We start from the raw sequence: 26,997 nt of genomic DNA on the forward strand, positions 1-26,997 counted from the left end.
GAGGAAAAGTTTCCAACTTCTCTTAGGGTGGAAGCAGACGTCACCTTTATGCTACCATAAAAAAAATTAAAACTGCAGTTACCATAGAGATCCCCTGGAACCTCTTAGGTGGATCTTTATTAGCAGGGAAAGCCTGGGCTCCCCACTTACAGAGATATGCCCCAGGGAATTTCTGAGGCGCGTCTCTAAACAGGAAAAGCCAAGGTTTCCCACTTAGAGACATGCCCCAGAGACTGCCTAGGGTGCAACTCAACAAATGGGAAATCCCAGCATTTCCTGCTTACAGAAATGCACTGCAGGAAATCTCCGAAGAGCATCTCTGTAAGCAGGGACCATGCTGCCCGTTGTCCTACAGGACTGGGTCCCTGCCTGATGCAAGCCAACAGGCAATACAAGTGTTTATCCTGGTATTAAACCAGGACAACAGCTGCCTTTGATACCACTGGCAGAAAATTGTACTGTTCTTTAGTGACTCCATTCCTCCCGTCAGCAGCTTCTAGAGATTGGTGAGAGCCAAGATTCTCTACCTGAGTTCTAGTGTGTACATGGCCATCAGCAGAGTTAGCAGCGAGACGTACAATACATTAGTATCATTATGCTGATAATCCTCTGCCTTTTTTCTCCCCAATTTCTGACACTATCAGTGCTGATGAGACGCTGGTCTAGAGTTTGGGACCTTATGTAGCTGACTGACTAGAGCTTGATCTCTTTATCATAAAGTTAGTAGGTTGAGAAGAGTACTCGGATCTGACACATCTTACATCCAGTGAGTCTGCCCTGACATTTGCTTCCCAAAACCTGGGACTAGTGTGGGATTCCCAGCTACTGCTGGATGACCTCACAGCCTTAGTGTCTATATATATATGATAGAGGGTAGGATATTGAACCCAGCCCTATGATTCAAGACTCTCACTTCAAGAATACAGCAACGTACTGTTTATGAGGCTGTTAAAACTCAATGTGGAAACAAACTAATGCATATAATAGGTGTGCCTGGCAAGTGATATACAGTAAAAACTCTGTTATTTGGCATGAGTGGGGAATGCTAGGTGTTGGTTATGTAAAAATTCTGGATACCTAAAATACTGGGGGGGAGCGAGGGGGGAGCAGCACAGGATGGTTGCATGCGGGTTGCATGTGGTGGTGGTGCAGTGGCAGTTAATACAGTATTCTGGCTAACAGAAGGCTGGATAACAGGGATTTTACTGTACCTTGCTAGAATGAGACCCGTTTGCTGTACTGAATACTTTCATAAGGCAAACCAACACTTGCCTAAACAACTACCTACCTGCTTCAGAGATGACCTCCGTTTCCTAACAATCCTGCCAGAGCTAAAATCAGCTTAAGTATTCAATGGGAGAGTACTATTGATTTAAAAGGAGTTGCTAACAACCCACTTGTGTCTAAAAATCGTTTATTGCTACTGAGAGAGACCACTGCTCCAAGGCTTGTCTTTTTACTTAGGCATTTCAGGATAGGAGAGAGGCAGAGTAACAGCTTGAAGTGGAAAAATTAGATACCCGTGTCTGAATTTCTCTAAGGAGTATTGTTCATATGCACATCTCACTCTCAGGTATGCATACACCTCAGTTACTCTGTCTTAAAGATTTTTGCCTTCTCCTTCAATATCAAGTGTGATACACACTTCTGTGCTTATTTTTAATGTTACCGCTTCTAGAATCAAGTGTGCCAGACACGCCCAAGGAAGAGAGGAAGATCAGAATGCAAAATATGCATAGAGGACAACATATCTCAAAGAACTCTGGTTACTGGTGATTTCTCACTCTTTTAAGTACCTCTCCATATGCACAGTCTCACCGTGGATGACTCCCAAGAACTGCTGATGTTACTTGCAGGCAGGTCTCAGGATCCTAGATGAACAACTGTAAGAGCATTTGGCTAATACAGTAATAACCCCTGTGGCTTCTGCAATGGCATAGAGCATGGTAATGATATGTATGAAGCTCCAGATGGCCAACTTGCAAATGTCAAGTAGGGAAGCCACTGAAGTCTCCTGGTCTCTGGTGGAGTGAGCTCCTACCACTAAGTGCAGATCCACTTTAATGGTTGCATGGCACACCTGAAGAATTTCATATACCATGGGATGGTCTGAACTGAAAGAGATTGCTGCATTTCTCAGTCTTTCAGCTGAGGAAGCAAACCGCTACAGACATTTTCTACAAGGCTTAGGCCCTACTCTCCACACAAAGGTAGGGAGACGAGCCTTTCTTCTGATAAACATATGCAATGCTGCCTCAGCTCTGGAGCAGTTATGTTTTGAAAAGTACACCCAAAGGCTGATTTGCTAGCTGACATGGACTTTAGTGGAACATGGAATGAGTCCTCAAGGATACCTTCCTCAGGCTTCTCACCAAAGTGAGAGTCATCAAGTAGGTTATCTTCATAAAGAGGTGGGAGTTGCAAGCAGATGGTCATATGCTGTAATGACAGCCATATTAGGGAAGATAAGCATTCATTAAAATATTACTAAGGATCAGGGTCTGTTGCTGGAAGGAAAGCTTTGGTTAGGCTTTCATGGATCAGGACAGCTGGGTGGGAAAAGAAAGATCAACCAAACAGAGGGTGGCAAAGATGGCAGCAGCATCCACCTTAACTAGACTGAGGAAAAAGTCACCATTCTTCAACTCTAGCGCATAATGTAGTATATAGGTGGAGTAGAAACCTCACAAAGGAAAAAATCTTGAATGACACAAGATCAGAAGCTTGCCCTTTTAATGAAGCACATGTGGCTAGTCAAGTCTTTCCTGATTTGAATATTTTTTTTTTTTTACTAGAAAGGAACAGACCTGCATCACCACTGGTTGTCATGATCTGGATGCCTCATGGACAAAAATCCTCACTGAAGTCATCAGAGTGACCTAAACTGTTGAGATGAGGGTCAGCAGGAACTAAAACCATTCTTGTGCCAAGGAGAGCCTGATTGATGGCGAGTACAGGGCAGCTCATACGAGCTGTGTCTAATGCCAAACAGGGAGCAAACTGAACTGGACGGCATAACCAGCCATAATAGTATCTAGAATCCACTTCCATCCATAGTTATCTATGGCACTTGTTCTTCAAAAACAAATTGTTGGCCAAAAGAGGAAAGAGGATGACTGGGTTTCAGAAGAATGCCATCTTCCAAATGCAAAGACTTTTTTCTGTTCACTGGACAAGGCAGAGGGCCTATTCTTACCAAAAAAACCCAAACTTTGATATTTCCTCAGTAGCTCTTATGGCTAATACTCAAGTAGAGAAAGAAAAACAGCAAAGGACTGCTAAGAATAGTGCTTAAATCTGCTTTCCCCTAGGAACTGGTGTGTTAAGGAAAAAATGTCCTGAGCCTTTAAGGGTGTGCAATGTCTCTTCAGCTGTGGAATGAAGAGACCCACTCCTTCAAAAAGAAGGTCTTCTATAGCACGGGTGCTTGACCCCCTGCCCACAGGCTAGATGTGGTCTAAGGGGCAATTATCATCCAGCCTGCAGGGCCCTCCACAGGCCCAAAAATTTGGTGGTAAGGGAGTGGTGGCAGCTAACTGCTGTTCCCCTGCTGTCAAATTTCTAGACTGGTGGGAGGAACCCTGCAGACCAGATAGCATGGACCTACATGCTAGGTCAAGCACATAGCACCAATCAAGGTGGCATGAGGCAGCAAGGAGCCAAGCTGGGCAGTGTGATGCCTGATCTGGCCTGCCTGGCCAAAAGATTGAGCACTACTATTGTACAGTATTCCACACTTCCTTCAGGGAACCAGATACCTGAAGCTAGAATGAACACCTAACTGGCCACAGCTATGACCTGGGGGAGTAGCTCTGGTCCTCAACTGTCCTCTGGTGATAAGCAACATAAAAGCATCTGTCAAGTCCAGCAACAATGGACAGAAAATGCCACAAGTACACCATTACAGAATTTGTTTGGTGCTACCCATACCACCCTATATGTAAGCTAGAGGAATATGAATTTATCATGGCTGCTTGTCCTTTGGGCTAGAGTGGAGCTTTGTATTTGTTTGATAGAGCAATGAGAGGAAGGATAGAGGTAAAAGTATTTGGCACTTCTGACTCAATATTACTTGTCCACTTTCCTAACAGTTGGGTAAGAGATGTCTACCAAACTATCTTTGCAGGATCCATGATAGCTTTGTTTTTAGGAAGAGCAACTACGCTGCCTATACAGAATATTGCAGCATATCAACCAGTCTACAAAGGGACCACCGACTACCAGAGGTTATAGATCACAGGTGGGCAACCGTTTTAGCTGGAGGGCCGCTTAATGAGTTTTGGTGAGCTGCAGGAGTAGCTCTGACCCTTGTCAGCTGCTCTGCCCCTTGGTTGCCATCTTGGGACCGGAAGTCCCATGCCCTAAACTCTGACCTTTGCCACCAGAAGTCCCTCTCCTTGCACCCCCAAAGTACTCCTTGCCATCTGAACCAGAAAAAAAAATCGTATACTAAAATTCAAACATTTACTGTAACATTTTATTACAAAAAATATGTTTGTCATGATTTGTGTGGTATATATGTAAGTGATTGCATAATAGGCAAAAAAAAATAAAGTCTTACTCTTGTAATTTGTGTGTGGTGGAGTGTATGGTGTCTGGTTGGAGGTGGGTGTGTATGGTGGATTGTGCAAGGTGTGTGTATGTGGGTGCATGTGGTTTGTGAGGGGGTCTGGCTGTGCATGTGCAGGTTATGTTTGGGGTGTGTGCAAGTGTGGGGGGGTTGTGGGGGCAGGGTGTGGATACGTGGGGTGTGAGGAAGGGTGGCGGGGCTTTGGAGATGCTCCCATACACTCACCCCTATGGTGCACAGCCTCCACTGCTAGTGGACCTCGGGCTGCTCGTGGTCCATGCAGGTGCAAGGCCCTGGCCAGAGCTGCACATAGAGGTAAGGAGCAGAACCAGGCTGACCCGCCTCTATCATGTGGGGCCCCCTGTGGTGCACAGTCAGCTCCCAGCACTCACGTGCCACTGGGGGAACCCCACACGATGGAGCTAGCTGCCTTCCCCATTCCCTGCCATCACAGAAGCAGTAGGCAGGACTCCCCACCACATCTGGTGGAGTCAGCCAGCTCCACTGAGCAGGGCTTCCCATGGTGGTACACAAGTGCCAGGATCTGCACCTGCACCACAGGGAGCCCCACACAATAGACAGGCTGGCCTTGCTGTACTCCTTGCTACCACATGCAGCTTTGGCCAGAGCTGCACACTGCCAAGTGGCAGCACCTGAATGGGCCCCAACTGCCCTGAAGGTCCCCACCTGCTGCTACTGCAGACAGCAGGGATTATGTGCCATGGGGGGGTTCCCTCTCCCCCTTCCCTCACACCGTTCCCACCCAAGCTCCCCCCCCAGTGCAGGCTCTGCACACCTACCAGTCCCAGCCCCAGCCCCATGCTCCCTGCCCAGCTGCAGCTCCTCCCTCCTCCCCCACTGCTTCCCTACCTACTGCCCAGAGCACAGGCTGTAGCAGGAAGACAAGGAGGAGCTGCTGGATACTGGGGAAGCTGAAGAGGTTCCCTGGCAGCTGCAGCAGTGGCAGCAGGAACCCTGCCCAGAACCTGTGTGCTGACTGGGCTGGGCCCTTCCATGCACCAGCCTGGGAGTGAGACGTGTGGGCTGGGTGGCGTACAACTGGCGGGCACCCGTGGACCAGATAGAATTGCCTGGCAGGCCAGATCCAGCCCACAGGCTGTATTTTACCTGCCCCTGATCCTCATCCAGAACAGGTCTCTAATTCTGTAAGTCAAATCTGGGGAAAAGAGTGTAACCATTGCAGGAAGATACCTGCTAAATAGAAACAGACAAGTAAGTTAGGAGCTGGTCTACCACTGATAGATGAGATCCAAGACCAGAAAGCACACATCAGGAAGACCAAGAAAAGAACTCTAAGGTTACTGAACCAGACAGTAGGGGCTCTGTGAGAAGACTTTGGACTCAGCTGCTTACCCTTTGAAGAAGTCTTAAGTCCCTGACAAGGTCCAGCAAATCAAAGCAACTGTCTTCACTAGACCTGTCAGAAAAAAGCTAGCGAGGCTTTTATCTGTGGTGTCGTAATCCTTAGTGTTCAAGCACTATAGCAGTTCAATGGTATCTATTATGGGGCCACTAAATCTCTGATGAGGATAAGGAAATGTTAAAGGAGGTGTCCTTGTGGAACCTGAAGCTGGAGACCTTCCTCTAGATCTGCAATCCACAAGTCTTTGGCACAAGAAGTCAATGGCCTCTTCCAAGAAGCTGTATCCTCAGAAGCCTGGCATCTAGTAAAGTCTTGTGCTCTAGGATCAGAGGCCAACACAAACTTGTACAGAACCTGGCTTCACACTTTCTTCTGGCCCTGAAGGGAAGACTTTCAAATGGATTGTTTTCCACGAAACAGGATGCTTACAGGCAAAAAAAAAAAAGACTCCAGGAGAAATCATGATGACAGAGAAAAACAGAAACAAGAGCAAAAGTTCTTAGAGATAAAGGCCAAACAGAATGAGGCAAGACACCATATGGTACAGATACAAAAGAAAGGGTAAAGTATGCACTAAGATCAGAAAGGACAGAAGAAGAGGGAGGGGAAGGGCACATGCCTCCCAGAGTGAAAGTATGTTTATGGACAAGCTCTCACCGGAGAAAGGAAGTTGATTTTTATTGGGATTACCAATGGCTTTTGTGGACTAGAGGCTGTTTCATAAAAAAACAAAACAAAACTAGGGGCCTCCCTTCTTATGTCTAATTAGAAACAGACTGCCATTCCCTGAAGTATTCCTATTTGTTTCATTACCCTTATCATGTAACTTTAATTTGTACTGAACTTTAGTTATGAAGTTTGCAGCTGTCTTGTCCATTTTTCACTCCTCCATGTCTGGTACTGTTAAAATATGACTGTTGGTATTCCAGATGAACATCATGTTTGGCTCAGGTAGACTTACTGGATTCCTTTGGCACCTGAATGAGAACTAGGAAGGAAAGAGGAAGCAGAGGCATGTATCTGGTAGAATTTGGGTTCTGGGCAGCTATGGGTTTTAGCTGCTATCCAGGACCCAGAAGGTCAAGATTCAGGGCTCTAGGGTCCCAGTACCAATGGGGAAGGTGTCCTCCAGCCAGGAATTAAGCCTTTCATAGCCCCCACCCCCCAAAAGCAGGTGCCATTGAACATCATCATGCTGAGCAAAGAAGCAAAACCCCTAAAATCAGTGCCCCTCTCTTCCCACCATTTTCACCCCCTGCTCTTTCCTACGCAGCACAGAGCTACCAGGACCCTAGAGCCTCCCTGGATCATGACCTGGCTCCTAGCCCCACCCTACACAACCCATAGCTGCATCCATTCCAGCACCCCCTTATTCAGTGCCTGGGGCTTGTGCCTGTTCACCCACTTCTACTTACATTATTGCTTGTGGCTGCAGGTTAGTGTGATCTGATGGACCTTGCTCCTTCCCATTTTCATCTCTCTCTCTCTCTAACTAAAGATGGTCTTAATTCTGTTTATAATGGGTCACAGGGGCATGGACACTTCTGTATCCAAATCAAATGTTATGAAACTGACTTCAAAAAATATATCCATCTATAATTTACAATATGGAAAATGAACAAAGTTCTCATCCCTCCTTTTAACACGTACAGACAACTAAAGTTTAAACCCCCACATGCAGGAAGAAAAAGTAGCATGTTCTCCACGTTGCTGATACTTGGGGTGGGGTTGGAGGTTCTTTTTACTATGCATTCCTTTACTAGTAACCTTGAAGAACTCACCTGCTGACAAGAGAGATGGCTCTAGCCTAGCCACAACTGGCATTTATCTTGGAAGGCTGGTTCTATTATACAGGGCAAAGGGCAGAAAGCTGCCTAGTAACTACTTACTGTGCATATGAAGAAGGGTCTGGACATTTTCTAGTTCATTCTCCATCAGTTTACCTATCTAAAATGGTTATAATAGGTAAAGCTATTACATATTTTACTGTTGGCTTGGTCTTTCTAAACAATCATGCTGAGGCCGTACATGGAAAAACTGCTGCAAAAAAGCTGTTTGTGAATTTAGTAGATAGCAATTATTCCTTTATAGTTAACAAAACTAATGAGCAGAGTGAGAAAGCATCATCTTTTGAATGAGATCTGCAACAAAAATGCTGACTAATATTGGTTTCTATCACCCAAACCCATTGTCCATATATTATTAACCCAATAGTCTTAAAAGACTGTAGTAACTTCAATACAAAAATCCTAAAATAAGTTGAGTATCAACAGGACACTGTATTCTTGACTTTTTGACCTGAACAGCTGTGCAGTCTTGTCATAAGCTATCAAACAGCTGCTATGGGAGCCTACATGTGGCTATAATTCAGCAATGGGGAAAGCAATTCCCCATCACTGAAGCCTGTATAAAGAAAAGTACAAAAATTTCTGGTGGGAATTATGGAATAACCTTTGCACAGAACTTCCAAACTGCTAAGTTAATTAATTTGTGCTATGAAGCATGAGGTTTTAGAGTTCCAGATGAAACCTAAGTGTATACATCCAACGTGTATAACCATTTAGCTAGCAGTAGGTACTTTCATTAACCACATTAATACTAATGCTTTTTGAATACCTGCTAAGCTCTCTGGGAGTGTCTTCCATCTGGTAGCTAGGTGGTGGATGTTTCTCTCTCAGGTTTTATGAAAAAGAGAGTCTCGTGAAGATGAACTCCACAAATTACGATTATCTTCTTTTGCAGAGTGCAATATGGATTCAGAAATGTGGATACACCAGATGATATATTTTGCACATAATGTATAAGTCTTGTTATTACAGCTGAGATTCACCACATCTGAAACATTTTGGAAGTGTAAGAAGATATGTTTTGCTTCATTTGTTTTAGTTTTGCTGTTAAGCAACTAAGGTTCTGTGCTTTTTAATAGCATTTTATCATTGCTGCTTTTTCTATAAGCTTTCCAAAAGTATTAACATTTAAATCAGGATTGTGGGAATCTTAAACTATCAGTCACCTTTTGAAAGGGGTTATGTTTTATTTTTTAAACAAAGATAACACATTAAGATGTAGAATTAGCTATGGGCCTCTATATTGTTTTTGAAAAAGCTTACTTGAAATGAAACTGCACATCAGTAAACAAAGTCAGCAAGGCTTCTCAGAAAGTAAAAAGTATATCAGCCTTTCAAAGTGGTAACATGAAGATGATTGATTCAAACAGTCCAATTTCAATACCTGCCCACAACTTTTAGCTGTTTCCAGTTCTCTCCCTTTGTAAGGAATAGTTAAGAGTGACTGAATAGTGCATCTTTAGCTGGTAGCTTTTCCCTCAATGCTCCCTGCACACTTTGGAAGGCACCAGGATTCTCATCTTGATTCAGGGAACCGTGGACATTTATTATTTGTTAACAATTTCCTTATGGGTTCTCTTCACAAGGAAAGTGTGTAGAGAACTGTCTCCACAAAGCCAAAGCCTGTTCAAATTACTGAATTAAGAGGAAATTCAAATCCTGTTTTTCCCCTCATTAAGTTATGTATTTTAGGAGTTATGAAAGAATTCCAGTCTCTTGCATTCTTCAGATTTCTTACAGAAGCATTCACCTCTAAAGCCAGTGGGTCCTCTGTCTCCTCCACAGGAGAAGGCTAAACACAGCCTCCAATAAGAAGAGGCAGAATATATTAACCTTTGACATGTAAAAGAAGGTAAGACTTTCTTACTGGTTTATCAAAATCAAAGGAATGCTAAGAGGAATATTTATAAATTTGAAACAAATAACAGCAAGTGCCCAGTTGCATGAAAGATTGCTATATATGTATATAAATGGAAATAAGATGCTCTCTCAACATTACTCCCAGGCAACAATTTCATCTACTGGATATAGTTACTGAACTAAATCTGCAAGCAGCTGAAATTATGGCTTACCACTGTAAGTCAATTTCTCACCCGCTGGGTAGATAGTCAAGCCTCTTGACATTCTACCTTCCCCACTGGTGCCTAAGCCTCTTCTCCTGTGGCTAACAGTACAGGTCTCTTCCTTTAAAGCATGTTAATCATCGCTTCCCAGGTGTTGGGCACAGACAAACAATCTGGGGAAACTAACGTAACGGAAGTATGCCAAGTTGGACTTTCTAGTTACAGTTTTTGGCTGGAAAATGTTGTCTGGTATCTGAGTCAGCTGAAAAACCCTCTTTAATATATTAGAGTTCAAGAGAAGGGACAAGGAAGAGTCAAGACAGAACACTCATTTTTGTCAATATTTTTTTAAATCCCAGCCCAGCTTCTAGTAAGACTGGACACTACTTACAACACTCCTAGAACTGCAAAAGAATGGAAACACAATAGGAAAAGGGGCGAGACAGCACAGTGGCTGGCTTTAGACATTCACATACATAAAGCCAGCAAAGACTAGCGTCAGCAAGGCCCCAGGTGCCCCACTAACATGAACAAACCCAAACACGAAGGTAGCACATGAAACGTATTTACCTATTTAAACACAGGCAGCTGGTCTGGCTAGGATGCGGAAGGTAACTGCTAATTCCTTGTACTACAAGGAAGGAATGGAGTAAAAAAAACCCAAGCCCATGGGCAGGTTTTTCCTTTGTGAACCTCTGTCTCTGTGCTGCTGGTAACAGTGGTAAGTATAAAAAAATCAAAGAAAAATAATCTATTTATAGAACAAGTCAGTAGTCTGAGACATTTAGAAAAAAGTAAAAACAAGTCCTCTTTTAAAAATGGATTTACTAAAACAATTGTCACCCAGGATTAACCCAAGCCTTCTATCCCCTGGCAAAGCCAGGGACAACTTCAAACAGGAACTACTGCTGATTGTAGGCTGGTATCCAGCAAAGCCAGCAGGCACAGGATCTGTGCTCTGGACAGTATCTGCAGACTGCTTGCTGATATCACTCGAGGCCATGTCTGTAGCCTAGTGATACTGGAAATACTTGTGAATGGAAGTTCTCACAGAAGTACATCAGTGTAACCTGTGAGGTAAGTGGGTTGTCCACTTTCTTCCCCATCCCTAGGTACAGATCACAGAAGCTGGATCCTATGTTACTGCATCTCTTCACCAGCTTCATCCTGTGTCAGACAACTGTAACATACAGGGGCACAGGACACCAATGAAGCCTAGAAGAGGAGAAGCAACTCCTTTAATGGGGAAGCGCTCTGTTTTCCAACTTCAGGCATGGCTAGATGTCTTAACTGATGCTTTGTGACCATGCTCAGGACAGGAAGATTGACTGTGCCCCTCAGGAAAAAAAAGAATATATTTAGTGGAGTAGGGTTAGGTTTCTTTTTGGTAAACAGAACCAGTGCTGATATCTGAGACCTTGAGCTCCTTTGCCCTCTAGCTACAAAAGAGAAACTAACAAATTGATCCACCCACTCCCATTCCCACAGTGTAGTGTGAGCTGCCCTGGCATGGAGGCAGGTTCATTATCCCCATACACTGCCCTCTTGGCTCAGCTAACATGAGAGGCCACCTGGCTTAAGGTAACTTCCAAAAGCTCTGCATGGATAATATGCCCCCATGGAGATATCTGGTCGGGCTGAAAGCTCTAGCCACTGCCCACAAATTCCAGGCCAACCCCACTTCCTAAATGCACTGCTAACACACCAAAGTGTCCCATCCAACAGCCATGTGTGTTTAGTCTCTGAGGGCATCCACCACACTCACAGCTGCAAACACTTGAGTTAAAACATTGGCTGGAACGTGCAACAAGGTGGTGTCTGCATAGATGAGTTGGTACCACTGTGCCTCTGACATCACCATTGTACAGGGGAAGCCAGCTATTAGGAAGGGACCATTTCTGCTGCAGGGCTGTATGTCCTTGGAAGTGAGGCTCAGTGGCTACATTAGCTTCAAACCACCCACTTTCAGTAGGGTCTCATGGTCCAGTTCCCAACAAATCCCAGAGACCAGCTAGCTGCTAACTAGTCCCCTTGAGGTCCTCCTCGAGTCTCAGTAAGAAAGGGGGTGGTGATACATGTACTGGGCGACTTGGCCCCTGCATTGGTTTCTTTGCACAGTTTATACAGATGTAATCTTCATTCTCAGCCATTTCTGGAGAGACGCCAACACACACTTGATGAAACCACTCGTCACAGCCACCATCGCACTGCACCCAGTCTACCTGCAAGAAACAAAATCAACACACATAGTATAGTGCAAGGGAGAAAACTTATACTGAACTCTCCAAACCAGTACCAGAAGAAAGAAAAATATAAGGTACAGACTCAGATACTAGCATGTAAAAGTTTATTACAGATCTTTGGAATGTTTTAGGCTGATAGCAAAGCATGAAAAGTAGGCAGGCTTAAACCTGTCATAATCTTCTGCAGCTGGATTAACTTCATATTCTTCCTATGCTGTCCTAAAGACATAGAAGCTACATGGTTTCAATATGACCTATATAATTAACAGAAAGCTTCAGCACAGATGAGTTGTTTCAAAAGTTCCCAATAAAGGAACCTTTCTGCACTACTAACAAGCTAATATGGGGAATTCTAGAAGTCCAAGGAAAACTTGCCTCACAGGGGACCTATAGACTGAGAACTGTTCTCAGAAATAATGCTTTGAAATCTACTGGCAGAAGGCACTAAATACACTATCAATGCCTTCATAAGTACTTAACGAAACAGAGATACACTGGGAACAATAGTCATCGCACAGAAATCCATCCCAAAGCAAAATGCAGTAGTAATGCAAGTAAATGAGCTGGCATCCTTCTGATTTGGAAGGAACAGTAACAACGCAACAATCAATCCTAAAATGCTTAGAATCCACAAGGAAAGAATTTATGACCAGCCAATGGGAAAAGAATAAATATAGATACAAATACTGTATTTCCTTTCTTTACTGCAATTATTCTCCCTTCCAGCAGGGGTTGACAAATTACAGACTTTATGCTTACTTTTAGAAAACTGATAAACCTACCTTGAAGTAAAAAAAAACCCTCTAATTTTATCTTTCCCAAATAGAGAGGTGAAGAGAGATGGGATCTGAAATGAATTTATAAACCAAGTTTCAGTTCTGTACAAGTGACCAATCACTCCAAAATGGCACTTAACAGAAATCTTTGTTCTGAAACAAGTGCAAGGCACAGTTAAAGTACTAACAGAGTTCACTTGAGCTATGATAAGATTGTTTTCTATTTCTGCTTGAATGAGGGCTTCATTTTATCAACTTTCCCAAACCTCTTCAGATTTCACTTGAACTATGACCTGACAGTAAATTTTAAAAGACAGCAACTTTTGCTGTAAAAACTCAACTTTCTAAGCATCTGATGGAAACTGAAGTCTATTTCTTTTCTATTTGGATAACCAACTCTTCTCAGTGACAGGATCAAAAGGTATTTGCCCTGGGTAAAATGAGAATATAGAAGAGGTTAAATAGTTACTGTGTGCCAATGGTTACAGTGTAGCGGTGCAAAGATAAAAATCTATGTTGTGCATCTTGACAGGAGATTAATTAGGCAACAGGTGAATATGAAGAGGAAGCACAGAAGGGGCGATGCAGTTGGCAGCTGTTGAAGAACTGTGAATGCAAAGTATTGCTATGTGGAAAAAAAACCCCAACTTGTTCTTAGTTCTCAATATGGAAAATTGAGACTAGGCTTGAGATCAACTGAAAACTGCCCTTTCGTTTTACAAAGTTCCTACAGGCAGCATAACTTGGTATATATTTGTCTTCTGACTCATGTTCTCACTTCTGAACTCTGCCATCAGTTCTTCACAAGTAGAATTAAGGGCAGCTCATTCACTTGGGCCATACTGTCTACTACTCTTCCCCACCTCACTTGTTTCTTCGGCCCCTATTTCAGTTACAATACTTGCACCTTTAAGTTGCTGGTGAATGCTAATCCTCATCTTCTGCTGCTTGTAGACTAAACTAGTCCCCACTAGGAATGTAAATAGGGCAAGACAAGCAGGGCACCTGCCCTGCTCACCAATTCGGAGGGGGTGCCAGGATCTCCCCAACAAGGAATCTTTGCAGCAGTGGTGGAAGCCCTGTGCTGCTGGCCCAGCCACAGGAGTGGCAGAGTCTAGCACTGCACCCCACTACAACCCACCAACGTATGCATCTGGGGAGGTAAGGGTGAGTGCACAAATGAAATGCTGCTTTCCTACCCCAAGATATGGTGCTTGTGGTGCCTTACTGGGCAGGGGCAGGGCTTCCCACACTGCTGCAAAAGCTTGGGGGGAGAAGGGATAGAGGAATCCCCCTCACTTCCTCCAGGAGTCTTTGCCACAGCAGGGGAAGCTCTGTACTACTCATGCCAGGTCACAGGAGTGAGACTGCTGAGCACCACACCAAACAGTATATATGGGGGGGGGCGGAGAGCACCATTATACTTGCTCTCACCCTCCCCACCAGCAAATACGCTGCTTGGTGCAGCACCAAAGGGCTTCCCCACCTGCTACAGATGCTAGTCCCTACCTTTCATGCCACTAAAGAATTTCTGCTGAAGAAAAACCCTACTCTGCTACTGAAGCCTGTTATCCTAGCTCAAGATACTCATAGCACCCACATGAGATAACAAAGAGTTTTTACTTGACTGACCCTTCCTTGTACATTTCCTACATTTTTCAAATTGACAAACAGCAACAAGACCCCATTTCCTCCTCCTCCTCTCCCAACCCTTCAACTTAACATAAGCTTCAACATTACATTAGTTCACCCAACACCACTCCCTTTCCTCAGCTTCTTAGAACAAAAGTGCTACCTTGCACATGGCCCTACCCATCTTAACTGCAGCTTTCTGCCCAAATTTTGACACCCCATTCAATGAGCAAGCTTCACAGTTCAACCCTCCCCCACACAAAGTAATCAAATACATTCTCTGAAATACTTCTGCTTGGCCCTTTCTCACTTATAAGTTTCTTCCCTATGCTCAGTAGTCTTGCATAAAGGTTTCTCAGAATTAACTGTAAGAGGTAGAAAACTGAACAATTTAAATAATTTCAATGCCGAAGTTGCCTAGAGTTATGTTAAGCAAGGCTATTTCACCAACAGTGGCTGCTCTTTGAAAGCCAGCAAGGGTCAAGTAACATAGCATAGCAACTTCACTTGATCTGAGGAAACAGCTTTGGCTCCTTTCCTTCCTCTCACCTTCACTGGGGCTCAGCTCTAACAATTTCCTCTTCCTTCTTCTCCCTTCAAGGCTTTATTAGTGACACCAATTATGATAATTTTGAGGTAATCTAGCTACACCTCACAATTTGTCAATACCCCTTTCTCCAATCATTTTTACCTGTTAAGATTTTAAACTTCAAGTTTAGTTCCAGACAATGAATGTCTTGCTTAGAAAACAGCCCAAGATCCCATGACTACTTACTACCACTCTCCCTACCTCAGACCTCATCTTTGCTTGCAGAGCCAAAATAAATCCTGGATTTTCACACCCCTCTCAGTCAGCAATACACAGATTTGGAATGCGAGGAACACTGCTAGAATTCATCCCGCTCCTGTTGGCTCTGCCTCAACTGGAATCCCTACACATACACTGCTTAAAGCAAGCCTATCCTATGACTACTACAGGAGAATTTTTTTTCTTCATGGGTCCAGAATGCTGCTGCTAAACAAGATACGAAGCAGAACAGCAAGGGAACTTCAGATAGAAGAATACTACTTCGATTCTCTCAGTTCCCTCCACTTCCTGTGCATATCATGTCCATCCCCAAATTGCTCTTTATTCAAGAAACCCTATGGTCTTGCTTTACGCAAACTCACTCAACCACCTGCTCACACTGTGGACTTTCTGATCTCCCCCAAAATTCTAAAAGATGAGCTCACTCACTCCTGCTACCTTATTTAGCTGATTTTCTTCCCTGCTTCCTCTCAGCTACCAAGCTAATTCCTCTGCAGTTTTAATTTTCATTCTCTTTTTAACATATGTGTTTACATCCCAGCACATCTATAAAAAAGCGGAGAGCACAAAAATAGAGGAAATTAAATGCTGGTAAACCCCTTCAAGAGCACTGAACTGAATTCCACAACAAACTCTTCAACTTCAGTGGCTCCCTGAAAGTTTCAGCACCTCACTCAAACCCAGAAGCTCTTAGTCAATAAAATATTAAACTAAATACTGACCCACTACAGAGATTAACACTTGGAAGGTTATTTTTGTAACCATAAAGACTAAAAAAAATGACAAGTGAAAGGTTGGATTTTTCAATCAATCTCTAGCAAAAGGTAAATTCTGAAACTACAGAAAACAAAAGGGACCCAATTACTGCATCTGGTTGCATATGAACTTAGTTTCAAAAACCTCTGTCCACCCAGGAGTCCAGAAAGCAACAAATGGCCAATGGGCTTATTGAAGAAGTTACAAGGAAAAGAAAAACCCTTAACTATGAAATGAACTTGCCATAGAACAAAAGTGGCAGAAAAAGTTAGCAAAGCAGCTTTCAAAATTTCAAAGGCATCAGAAGATTCCTAACATTTTCTGAGTACGCACATTTAAATTGAATGAGATAGATAAAAGTTGGGATATGAAGGGTAAATAATACTACCTTTTATAGCATTGTATTGATCAAAGCCATTATTACTGAAACTTCACTTTTATCTTACAAGAAGAGAAATAACTGACTATACATTGGAAACTAAATTAAGATGCAATATAAAGCAAAGCAATGAAAAAATCCAGGGGCCACAGTCAGCTGAAGACTGTACTTTACAGTGAAACTGTTTTTGCATATGCTAAGAGACATTAATGCCTCCAGCTTCAGCTATTACATTCCTGTCTGTCTCATTTTCTAGCCATAGGGCAAGAATGTTTTTAAAAGTTTTATTACGTGGGCATACTGAAGCATATGGCAAACACAGCTTTAAGGAGAGTTATGATGACTAGGATTCTACATGTAACATCAAGCATTTCCTAAAATTCTTACAAATTAATCTATTTTAATAAACAAGCCCCTTACAAAGAGGTGAACTCAGACATTTTCTCTACCTAGGAAGCGCAGCATTTTCAGTACATAGCACATTTTATGGAATGTACTAAACACTGCAGTATCATTTATAAAGTAGATGGAAGACTGATTAGATCATCCAGTCTACAAATCCACCAATGAATGGAGAATGGCTCTCAATGGCACGGTGCCAGGTTTTGCTATCTCTAGTTCTTACAGGTTCTCAACAGTGAGTTTTCTTTCAGTTCTACCAAAACAAAAATGACACAACCCAATCTCCCCAAATCAGGAGAATCTTCCTGAAATCTATGAAACTATTTGGAGATACTACCCAGACCGCCACATTCATACATAGCTTAAAACTTCAACTGCAGCTATTAAGGGTTTTTTCACCTATAAAAAAAAACTTTAATTAATAGATAAATACATAAATAAATGAAAACTGAAAGAGGCTGATCTCCCCGAGTTACTTTAAGCTAAAAGCAGCTGCCAAGGCCACAAATGACCTCTGAAGGTGGATGAGATTTTTTTTTTTTTTGGTCGTAATCGGATCAATTCTAAAACCACTGCAGATTTACCTCCCACAAGAAAAGTGGGACACTGCAGCCTGTGGCTTTGCTCAACCTGCAGCCTCACAGCTCACTGGCTTTATTATACAAGAGCTTTGGAAGATTAATTTCCATTTATAAGCACTGTACATCCAGCTTAGACTTCTGCTCAGAAACACACTCAAAACAGGGAACAGGGAAAAAAAAGAATTAACCACTCTGAGGTTCATCAGCATCTTTTCCTAATGCCAGCAACAAAGAATTTGGAAGAGGGCTTGAACGGGGTGTAACTTTGCAATTTAAAAAGAAAAAATATTCCCAGATTTTACATCCCTAGTAGCTCCTCCCTCTCACCTCCTGCTCAGACTGAAGTGCTTAGAGCAGTGATTATGAACGAGGATGCTGGGGCACCCTGAGGTGCTGCCAGATTCTTTAGGTGCCCCGAAGTGTGAGAAGACAGCAAGATATGAAGAGATAAGCGGGTATTTAAGTAGATAAACATAGGTTCAGGCTTGCCCCTGCCTGGATGTCTCCCCACCCTCACTGCCTAACCACACTCCAAAGTGGTATGCACCATAATATATAGTTTTTGAAAATACTGTAGCTACTAAATTCACAAAAGTTACAGAGGGGTGTCTTGAACCCAATAAGGGATGCCCTGAGCCTAAAAAGTTTGAGCAACACCGGCTTAGAGAAAGACAGGGTTAAAGTTGATCAATATACAGTTATACCAACGTTCAGATTCCAATTGTTATGGCTCAGAACAGCAAAGCTGCATTCTACAGAGTACAAGGGTTAGAGGGAGCCCCAAGAATCATCTAGTCTAAGCCTCTGTATAAATGCAGGATCCACTGTCCAGAAACCATCCCAAGACAGATGCCTATCGTCTAATGTGGATCAAGCAGTATTATCATACATCTACCTGTCATTACTAACGCATCTAATATATTAACCACCCAATTCACTTTTGTTCAAAACTGGCTAACCTCCCAGACAAACCTTAGAGGGATTTTCATTATTTCCCCCAATCATTTATTCTAGAACTCACCTTGTCCTTGCAGGGTCTTTGGCAGTTCTGGGCAGCGCACACAGCGTTCTCATCATCAGACTCTTCAGCTCCTGACCAGTCATATTTAGAAGGAATATCTAGTACCTTCTTCTCTCTCTTCTTCTCTGTGCTCTCCTTTACTAGCTCTACTTTTGCTGCAGCTGCCTTCTCTCTTTTTTTCTTCCGCTCCTCTTCCTTGGCTAGTTTCTTTGCCAACTTGTTCAACTCCTTTGTCTTGTCCATGGTTAATTTCAGTTTCTTCTTTTTGGGCTTCTCCAGTTTCTTCAACTCTTTAGATTTCTGCTTCACTTCTCCAAAGAACTGTTCTGCCTTTTCCAGCTTTCGTTTTCGTTTCCTCTCAGAAGAATCTCTCCCTCTCATTTTTAATGGCTTCTCATCCAGGCTGTCATCCTTCACAAAAAAGATGACAAGAAATTTTAAAACTGAGGATTCTACATGCTACATTTTCATTATCTACTTAAGACATCTTCCAATCACAACTGTACCCACTCTATCTAAAGAGAAAGGACACTGCCTGTCAAAAAAAGTGGACTGGCAAGCCCTAATTTAAAAAGATGCTCATCTATAGCATTCAACAAACCAGTGTAAGGAAATAATTGAAGTTAACTGGATAAGAAGAAGAAAGTGTTAAAAGTCAACATTGCCCTATGGAAAACAAAGATCATAAGGTTCTGGATAAGCTGTAGATACGATTCCCTTCTTTTATTCACTACTATAACAGCTATTTGTAGGAAGACAAATGATTTAGTATTTAAATGTTAATCTGTTACTGCTTATTACTTATCTCAAATTATTCTTGTTTGCAATAATTGCTTTGATTGGAAAATAAAAGTATCAACTGGTGAATTATGAAAAACAAAGGTCCTCTCTCTCAAGAATGTCCCATGTGCTCAAAAATGAGGGGAACAAGAAATGCTGATGTGTGATCAGAATGGTTTATACATTGACAAACACTGTGTTCGGTACTATTTAAAAAACCCACCACCATAACTACAACTTAAAACAAATAAGATGTCAGGGCAGTTAACATTCAGAGCATCAAACCCTACCTATTTATACTCCAAGGCTTCATAAGTAAATAATGACCTTTGAACAAGCACAAGAACCTTGCAACTGCAGTCAAACTATGCACTAAACTTTAATGACATTAGAGATTGAATGCATGCTTCAAACCAATGGAGCAAGATACAGCACTCTGATTTATAGTGCAGTTACTCAGCCTAACAAATTCACTAGGAGATTCTGTTCAATTAAAAAAAACCCAAAAAAACTAACCTAAATATTTTTCATTTAAAGTAAGCAATTTGTTCAAACAAGCCTTCAAAATAGTTATGCTAAAACTCACTTGGTATAAAGCACTTTACTTGCAAGATCTGTATAACAAATTCGCTAGCACTCATGCTACTTTTCCCCAAAGCATTTCCATAAGAAAACAATTCAGTTAAAAGAATGTTAATGATACAAAACAAAGTACTCGAATCAGAAACAGACAAATTTATGATTGCATACACAACCCTAATCCTGCCCTTTGGTGCATATGTTTTATGTATGTATGTATAATTTTAACTAAAACATTTTCTGCAAGGTTCATGACTTATTAATTGTACAGTATGGATGATCAAAATACCTTTCTTCCTATTCAACCTGCTTGGTGTTCCTATTCCTCATTTGCTGCATACTCCCAAAATGGACTCCTCGCCTATAACTTTACTGTGATGTTCATTAATTGTCTTAGGTATTCATTTTATACTCAATAACTATGCAAGATAAGAAATTGCTGCTATTCCCATTTAACAGATGCAGAAGTCTAAGTGCCTGAGGTCACTTAGAAGCTTAAGTTTTCTGGGTTCCAGTCCAGTTCTTTCAACCATGAGAGTTTGCCATGAGAGCAAGCATGTAGGTCATTCATACACACTATGTAACTTTGCAGCAAACGAGACACAGGTACTCTGAACAGAACCTCTTTCTCTATTAAGTATGTGAGGTGAATGAGGTAAGGATCATAACTGTCTTTTTATGATGAAATAACAGTAAAAGTCCTGTAATATATACGGCAGAAGGGAGCAAGAATTTAAGTTGCGCTGGCAACTTCAACTGCTCTTTCTCTTGTTTATTCCTAAATTATATTTGTATTCAAAAGCAGTGTTTGTGTGCAGTAAGGATTGGTTTTTATTTTGAAACCATTTTTACTTCTAATGTGTTTTTATTCCAAGCAAAAAATGTTATTGCTATATAGCATATAGATGAAAACAGTGTTTGTAGAGTGATCTCTCCACCAAACCCATCTCACAAAGGAATGGCAAGCTGAACAAGAATGATGGAACTGCACACAGGAGAGAAACACAGCAGTGAGAGGGCAAATATTTTTGTACTGGAGGCATCTTTAGCCAAGTCAGACTGAACATCAAGGGAACAAGCTCTTCTTAAGAACCACCCAAAATTCCATCTGTTTAAAAAATGGAAATTAAAATACATTGATCCAATTTCCTCCTATACTAAAATTTTGTCTGCCTTTGTGTACCTCCATGACATGAAGGAATCTGTCCTCTGAAGGTGGATGCGTGGCCTGTAAAATCCGCCAGATGTGCTGGGTCTCATCCAGCGATACCTCTAGGAGATCTCCTACCATCATCAGATCCTCTAATTGGGACTTAGCTCCAGGTGACAACTCCAGTACAGGGGGTTCCAAACTGCGAGGTACCAGAGGGCTCTTCCGGGGCTGCTTTCTTGGGGTGCTAGAACCTTTCAAAACAGAAGGCAAATCACATAGAACAAAAAAGAAGACACCAGAAACAGGAAAACCACGTGTTACTTCCCAGCAACGCTCTAAGACAGAGATGCCCAAAAGAGAAAATATGGGCGCTGATACAGTTAATGGGCAAAGTGTTAATAGAATATTGATGTATGGTGCTTTATGCAATGAATACCATCTTCTCCATGTGTAGACATTGTATTCCCAGAACCTAGTACAGATGGCAAGCATTTCTCAGTCACCTCCCAGTGCAAAGAAAAGGAAATACCTTGTGAACAGCTTTTAGAAGCAGATGAATATGCATGTTCAGCACAGAAAGAGGGAGCCGTCCACATGTGTGTCACCACTTCCTCTGACTTGATGGGGATCTCCTCATCACAGAAGAGGTTAGGTTCCAGGCTGCTGGAAGATTTCACACTGACATTGTCCTGAAAAAGGCAAAGCAAGAAAATAAATTCCAGCTTTAATAATCTTTATGTACTTAAGTATCTACCTCTATGAAGCAGATCTTCGTGGAAAATGATCAAAAGCACACTACTTCCAAGAACCTGCTCAGAAGTGACCTGCCAAGGAAACTAACACCACCAGCACATGGTGCTATTAACATAAGTATCGGGATAGTGACAGCAGCTACACAAAAAGTCAAAATGTTGCTTAAAACTGTATTTGCTAGCATGTCACATGCCCTGAAAAGACACACGCGTTGTTTTTGGAAAGCAGAATGTACACAAAAAGATTTTTCCACAGTCACGGCTGATGGTGTGACAGAACGTGTCCTGGAAACACAGAACGCCCAGTACGTGTGACATCCCAGGATACAGTTTGGGTGAGGCAGCAGGGGGCTTCCTGCTGTAGCAGGACAGAAACAAGGCTAGGCCCCAAACCCATATGCTAGCAAGACTTACTTATTTATTGTAAATAGTTCTTTACTCAAGTGCCCATAAAGAATCAAGTGTTGTTTCCAGGCCACAAGCCTCATCAAGGTATTACTGCATGAAGTGGCTTACTTTCCCTGAGCTAGCTCAGCTGCTTCTTCAGGTACCAGCTATGGCACTCAGCTCAGCACTGTGCTCAACTACTACAAATTCCTTAGCAGCTGTGAGAAAGTCAACCCAGGGCACCGTTCCTCCTACTTGCTGGGGCCAGAGATAAGAGGGAGCCATCTTGGCATCCACTAGAACACAGCATCTACGCTTCTATTCCAGCAAAGGAGAAAAAAATCAGCTTCCCTGCTTAAACTATGCACCCCAATTTTGGAGGGCTGATAATGGAGGAGAGGGGGCACAGAGGAAGGTATGCATAGTATGTGAGTAAATGCAGTACTACTCTCAACTGATGTGGAAGAAATCTAAGTCCCCACCTGTGAACTTCACAGGTCAAATGAAAGCCACTCCCTGGAGATCCCTGCTTTAGATGCCTAGGGTTTGTGGATTATGTACATTCCTCGCTACAGAAGAATTCTGATTTACAGTATGCCACTGCCAATGCCTCTCAAACTTAGCATTTGTCTATGGCTAGAAAGAAATTCATTAGAACACAAAGCCCCCAGGCCCAGCCATTTTGTTAAACCTGAAATACCATAAAAATTTCTTGTCACCAGTCCCAAGACTTTGAAAAACAGGCCACATCTAAAGTAGCCACATTATAACTATTAGTGTGAAACCAAAGAACTTGTATTCTCAGTTGACACCTTATGTATATTCTGATGCTAGAAATTAAACAATGAATTACTGAACTTTCGCTGTTCAGGCTTTTAAAATTGAAAATCTATTTCATGACTTCAAGTAATGTGAAGAAATTGAAGTGACACAAGTAACGAACCAGCTGCCGAACTCAGACTCTACATCAGTTTGAAATTATACCTCTCCCAAGTGGACAGGGTTCAGAAAGAATAAGTAAGGGAAGCTCATAACAACATAACAAATCTACTAATATTTGTTTAATAGCTGTAAACATTCAAGGATGCAAGGGAACAAGCCAAATGACATGGGATGAAATTAAGAAAATATACAATCAATAAGCCAGTAAAAATTTAATGGTCAGAAAGTTTATCTGGTTATTAGTGATAGCTCCAATATCTGGGGCATACAAAACAGGTTACAGGACTAGTAATTAAGCAGTTTTGATAGCAAGAGAAACTAGAAAAGTAGGGTATGATAAAACAAACCTTTCTAGGTCAATTTGCATAATTCTATACAGTCAAAAGTTCCAGAATCCTAAGACTCAATAACCAAACTGAAATCCTGCGATTGCAGAATGTTTTATTTTTCAGAATTCAAGTTGTACTCCTGCAAAATCCTCAAAGCTTGACAGGCAATTCCACTCTTCTGAGTACACAACTTGATACTCCACATCTCTTGCAGAAAAATCTTCTTATGAATAGTTCATTCTAGTGTATAGGGCAGTTTGGAAATATTTAGATATTTTTAATGACAGTTTAAAACTCCACACTAATTCCAACCTCCGATTAGCAGCACGCCTTTGTCTACACTTCATATGAGATTATAAAATTATTACACTAATATTTTTAGCTGCTACCAGTAATTAGAGAGTCAAATATTAAGAGGGTGAAAAATCTGAAAATACTTAAAGTAACTTAAATGCTTAAAATTAAAGGCTGCTTACAGATCTTTAAAAAAGTGCTTTAAGTCAAACTCAGTGCACTCCTGCACCAAGGCCAGTGCATGACCAAAAAAGCATCGTGTTAGTTGGACATGGCTCACCCAACGTCTGTGTAGACTCAGTGCCTGAGGCTTTTTTGGCATTTTTATCTAATGGCTGACTGAATCACCTTTAGATGAAAAAGGCCCTGCTGAAGCACTCAATCGATACAGATGCTGCGGAGCTGGGCTGAACTAACGTATTGCTTCCTCCAGTAAAGCATGGGTTTTTGTTTGTTTGTTTTTCTAACATCTAAGCAACCAAAATGCATTAAGATAAAAAAAATTAAAAATTAAAAGGACCTATTAGAAAATAGATAGGACTTACCTTAAAGCAAAGTTCAAATCAGAAGATTTATTACCATTTTAAAAGTAGCCTCTAGTGTCTAATGGGCCTTATTTTTCTCACCTCTAATGTGTCTCATGGAAGAAATACAATGCTGCATCCCTAAGGTGGCCAGCCACACCAAGAAACCATTGTTACACATGTGGTAAGTGTAGAGATGAAAAGTAAAGTGACGTCTCAGAACCGTTTTAAAAATGTACTCTAATAGTCTCATTAAAACCATGCAGTCGTCTTTATAGATTTGCATTTTTCTTTTGAAACATTCTTTGCTGGTAAAAATGTAAATAAATTCCAAAGCTAGTAAGAGCAGTTTTGTTTTGTTTTGATAAACAATTCCTGGAATTCAGTTAACATTTACCAGCCAGAGCTGTAATCCCAAACTTCTACACATGGTGGAAACTGAACAAGTTTTACTTCTTCCACATGCTGGACTGGGGAAGAGAACAAACAGTGAAGTGAAAAAAGAGTCAAGGTAGTAAGAAACTTCTTACAAAGCATGGAATTGTCAAAGCCTTCTTTCTGCTACACTGGAGCTTGAAAAAGGAGTTCCCTCTATCAAAACTGCAACTAGTATGTAACATCTATGAAAAAGGCCATGGAGTTATACAAAGTCTTCAGAGCAAAGAATGGGGTTCAAGTGTTGTAGTTACAATGGTCCAAGAGCACATTCTTCTCAAGTTTGCTTGTAGTCTCAAATCATGCCTGAGAAGCGTTTTTTAAAGCCCTGGAAAAATGTTTTTGTTTCCTTCCTCTAATCATAACACATTATGAAACTGTGAATGCATCCTGTTGTAACACTTAATACCCCCAATTTATGTTTAAATAATCATATACAGGCCTTATCACAGACATAAGGCCACAAGATAGGTAGCCAAGCCTTAAGGTACAGTATATGAAAATCATTCTGGAATGGTGAGGGCAAGTTAATGTTGATAGTTGTTCCACAATAACTCCATAAATGAATATTTATTCCAAAGCATCTACAAATACAGTTATTTCACAACAGCTGGTCTATACATGGAGTTATTAAAGTTTGTTATCCATGCTGGTTACTTGCCTTTATGTCATAGCCATAAGTCTCCCTGATGTCTTCATCAGAATCTGTCTCTTCATCATCATAATCCAGGGTCTGTCGTGGAGATGAGGAAACACTCCCTATCACTCGGTTAAAAGCAGATTGTTGGAAACTAGTCAAGTGGCCCTACAAGGCAATCAATGGAACACAAATGGAACATGCATTACGGGAGTGCAGCAAGGCTAGCTAATACAGAAAAGAACTTTTCAAAGGCTGGTGCCATCCTTTAGCCTCAGGACTGGTACCTGCTCATACACAAGTAAAGCCTGTGTAAAGCTATGACCCAAAGGTCTGGGCAGAGAATATGGGATGATATGCCCAGAAGGATCCTATATTTCTAGCCCTTTTGAGAACTCGTAGGTGGACAGCCATAGATTTATTTTCACCCAACTGTCATCACAAGATCAATGGCAACACAAGCCTCACCTTCAACATTACTATGTCATCAATGAACACTTCTGAACAATTCTGATGTGGCAGACATTTATAGAAGCTGTAGTAACTACTTGCAGTCCTCTCTGAAATTATTAACCTGGCTATGAGTCACTCTATGGGCCAATATACACAACAAACCAGACTAAGGTCAATTATGTACTTCATACAGGTCACTGACTTTCTGCCAGAGGGTAACTAACAGATGCCTTATAAATCCCTCAGAGTGTTCTGATATCCTTTGCTTATTTACTTACACCAGTGACAGACAACTGACATAATTCTCAGTCTGCAACTGCTTCTTTCTGAGAGGCTCAAAGGCAGACAAGACATTTCACATACTGATAAAATGTTGGTGGATCGCAGCAATGAGGCTAGGAGTAGGATACCCAGGTGCTTACCTGTAGGTCAGGATTAGCTGCTGCCTTCTGTAGCTCTGCACTGATTATTTTCTCCGTTTTTTCCCGTGCTGCCTGCTCCACCATACGCTGGCTGAGCACAGAAAGCTTGGCCAAAGCAGAAGACAGTTCATCAGTAGCCAGAGCCTGCCGTGCTCGGTCCTGCCAGCCCATGGCACGTTCTGTCAGGCACTGTAGTGCCTCCCCCTCTGGCAACCGTACAGGAAGCTTCTGCAGGGACACCAGCAGAGACAGGATGGTCTCAAGCCGGGGTCTTCGAGAACGCATGCAGAGTGGGCACAAGAACTTGACTTCTTTGGCCTGCCAACTGGAGCCCTTCTTTTGGGAACTGGTTTTGGGGAGTGGCACACAGCCACTGTGAAACCAATCCTTGCAGAGCTCACATTGCAGCATGAACCCACTAGCTGTTTTTCGACAGATGCAGAACTTCACTTCTTCAATACGATCCACCATGGTCATCTTAGCCAGGTTAGCTGCCCTGAGGGCATGCATGGCTTCAATCTCCTTCTGTTCCCGCTCCCTGAATATAGCCACCTGCCCAGCACAGAAACAAAAATAGCTGGTACCTCTATCACAACAAATGGACTCAAAAGTTTTATTAGAGAGGAAAAAAGAATGAAATTAATCAAGAATCTTCCAGGCACAAAGTCCAAAAGAAAAATGAAGTTCTAAGTTTCTCTTCAGAACCCCAGTATTCCACCACTCATGCAAAGAAAAAAAATATTTTTATGGTACTATCTTTCCCAAAGTTTCCAAAACAATTTGCAAACTTAAAAAGGAACCAACCTCTACCATGGACCATTTCCAAACTCACCAAAATAAAAACCTCT

General features: G+C 42.0%; 1 protein-coding gene across 3 annotated transcripts in view; it reads right to left on the bottom strand.

Moving 5' to 3' along the window:
- Positions 1 to 10,192: 10,192 nt before the first annotated feature.
- KDM5A (lysine demethylase 5A) overlaps positions 10,193 to 26,997 on the bottom strand; it is a 79,610-nt gene continuing 62,805 nt past the window's right edge. For all 3 annotated transcript variants that reach the window (XM_090043396.1, XM_090043395.1, XM_090043397.1), the window contains 6 exons: positions 26,150 to 26,701; positions 25,299 to 25,442; positions 21,504 to 21,663; positions 21,005 to 21,225; positions 18,463 to 18,873; positions 10,193 to 12,086 (listed from right to left, as the gene is read on the bottom strand). In XM_090043396.1, the coding sequence (XP_089899522.1) occupies positions 11,883 to 12,086; positions 18,463 to 18,873; positions 21,005 to 21,225; positions 21,504 to 21,663; positions 25,299 to 25,442; positions 26,150 to 26,701 (1,692 nt within the window). In that variant the 3' untranslated portion in view covers positions 10,193 to 11,882. The remainder of the gene's footprint in view (positions 12,087 to 18,462; positions 18,874 to 21,004; positions 21,226 to 21,503; positions 21,664 to 25,298; positions 25,443 to 26,149; positions 26,702 to 26,997) is intronic.

Source organism: Crocodylus siamensis, chromosome 4, assembly GCF_052110815.1.
Source record: "Crocodylus siamensis isolate JL-2025a chromosome 4, ASM5211081v1, whole genome shotgun sequence".
Lineage (NCBI taxonomy): Eukaryota > Metazoa > Chordata > Crocodylia > Crocodylidae > Crocodylus > Crocodylus siamensis.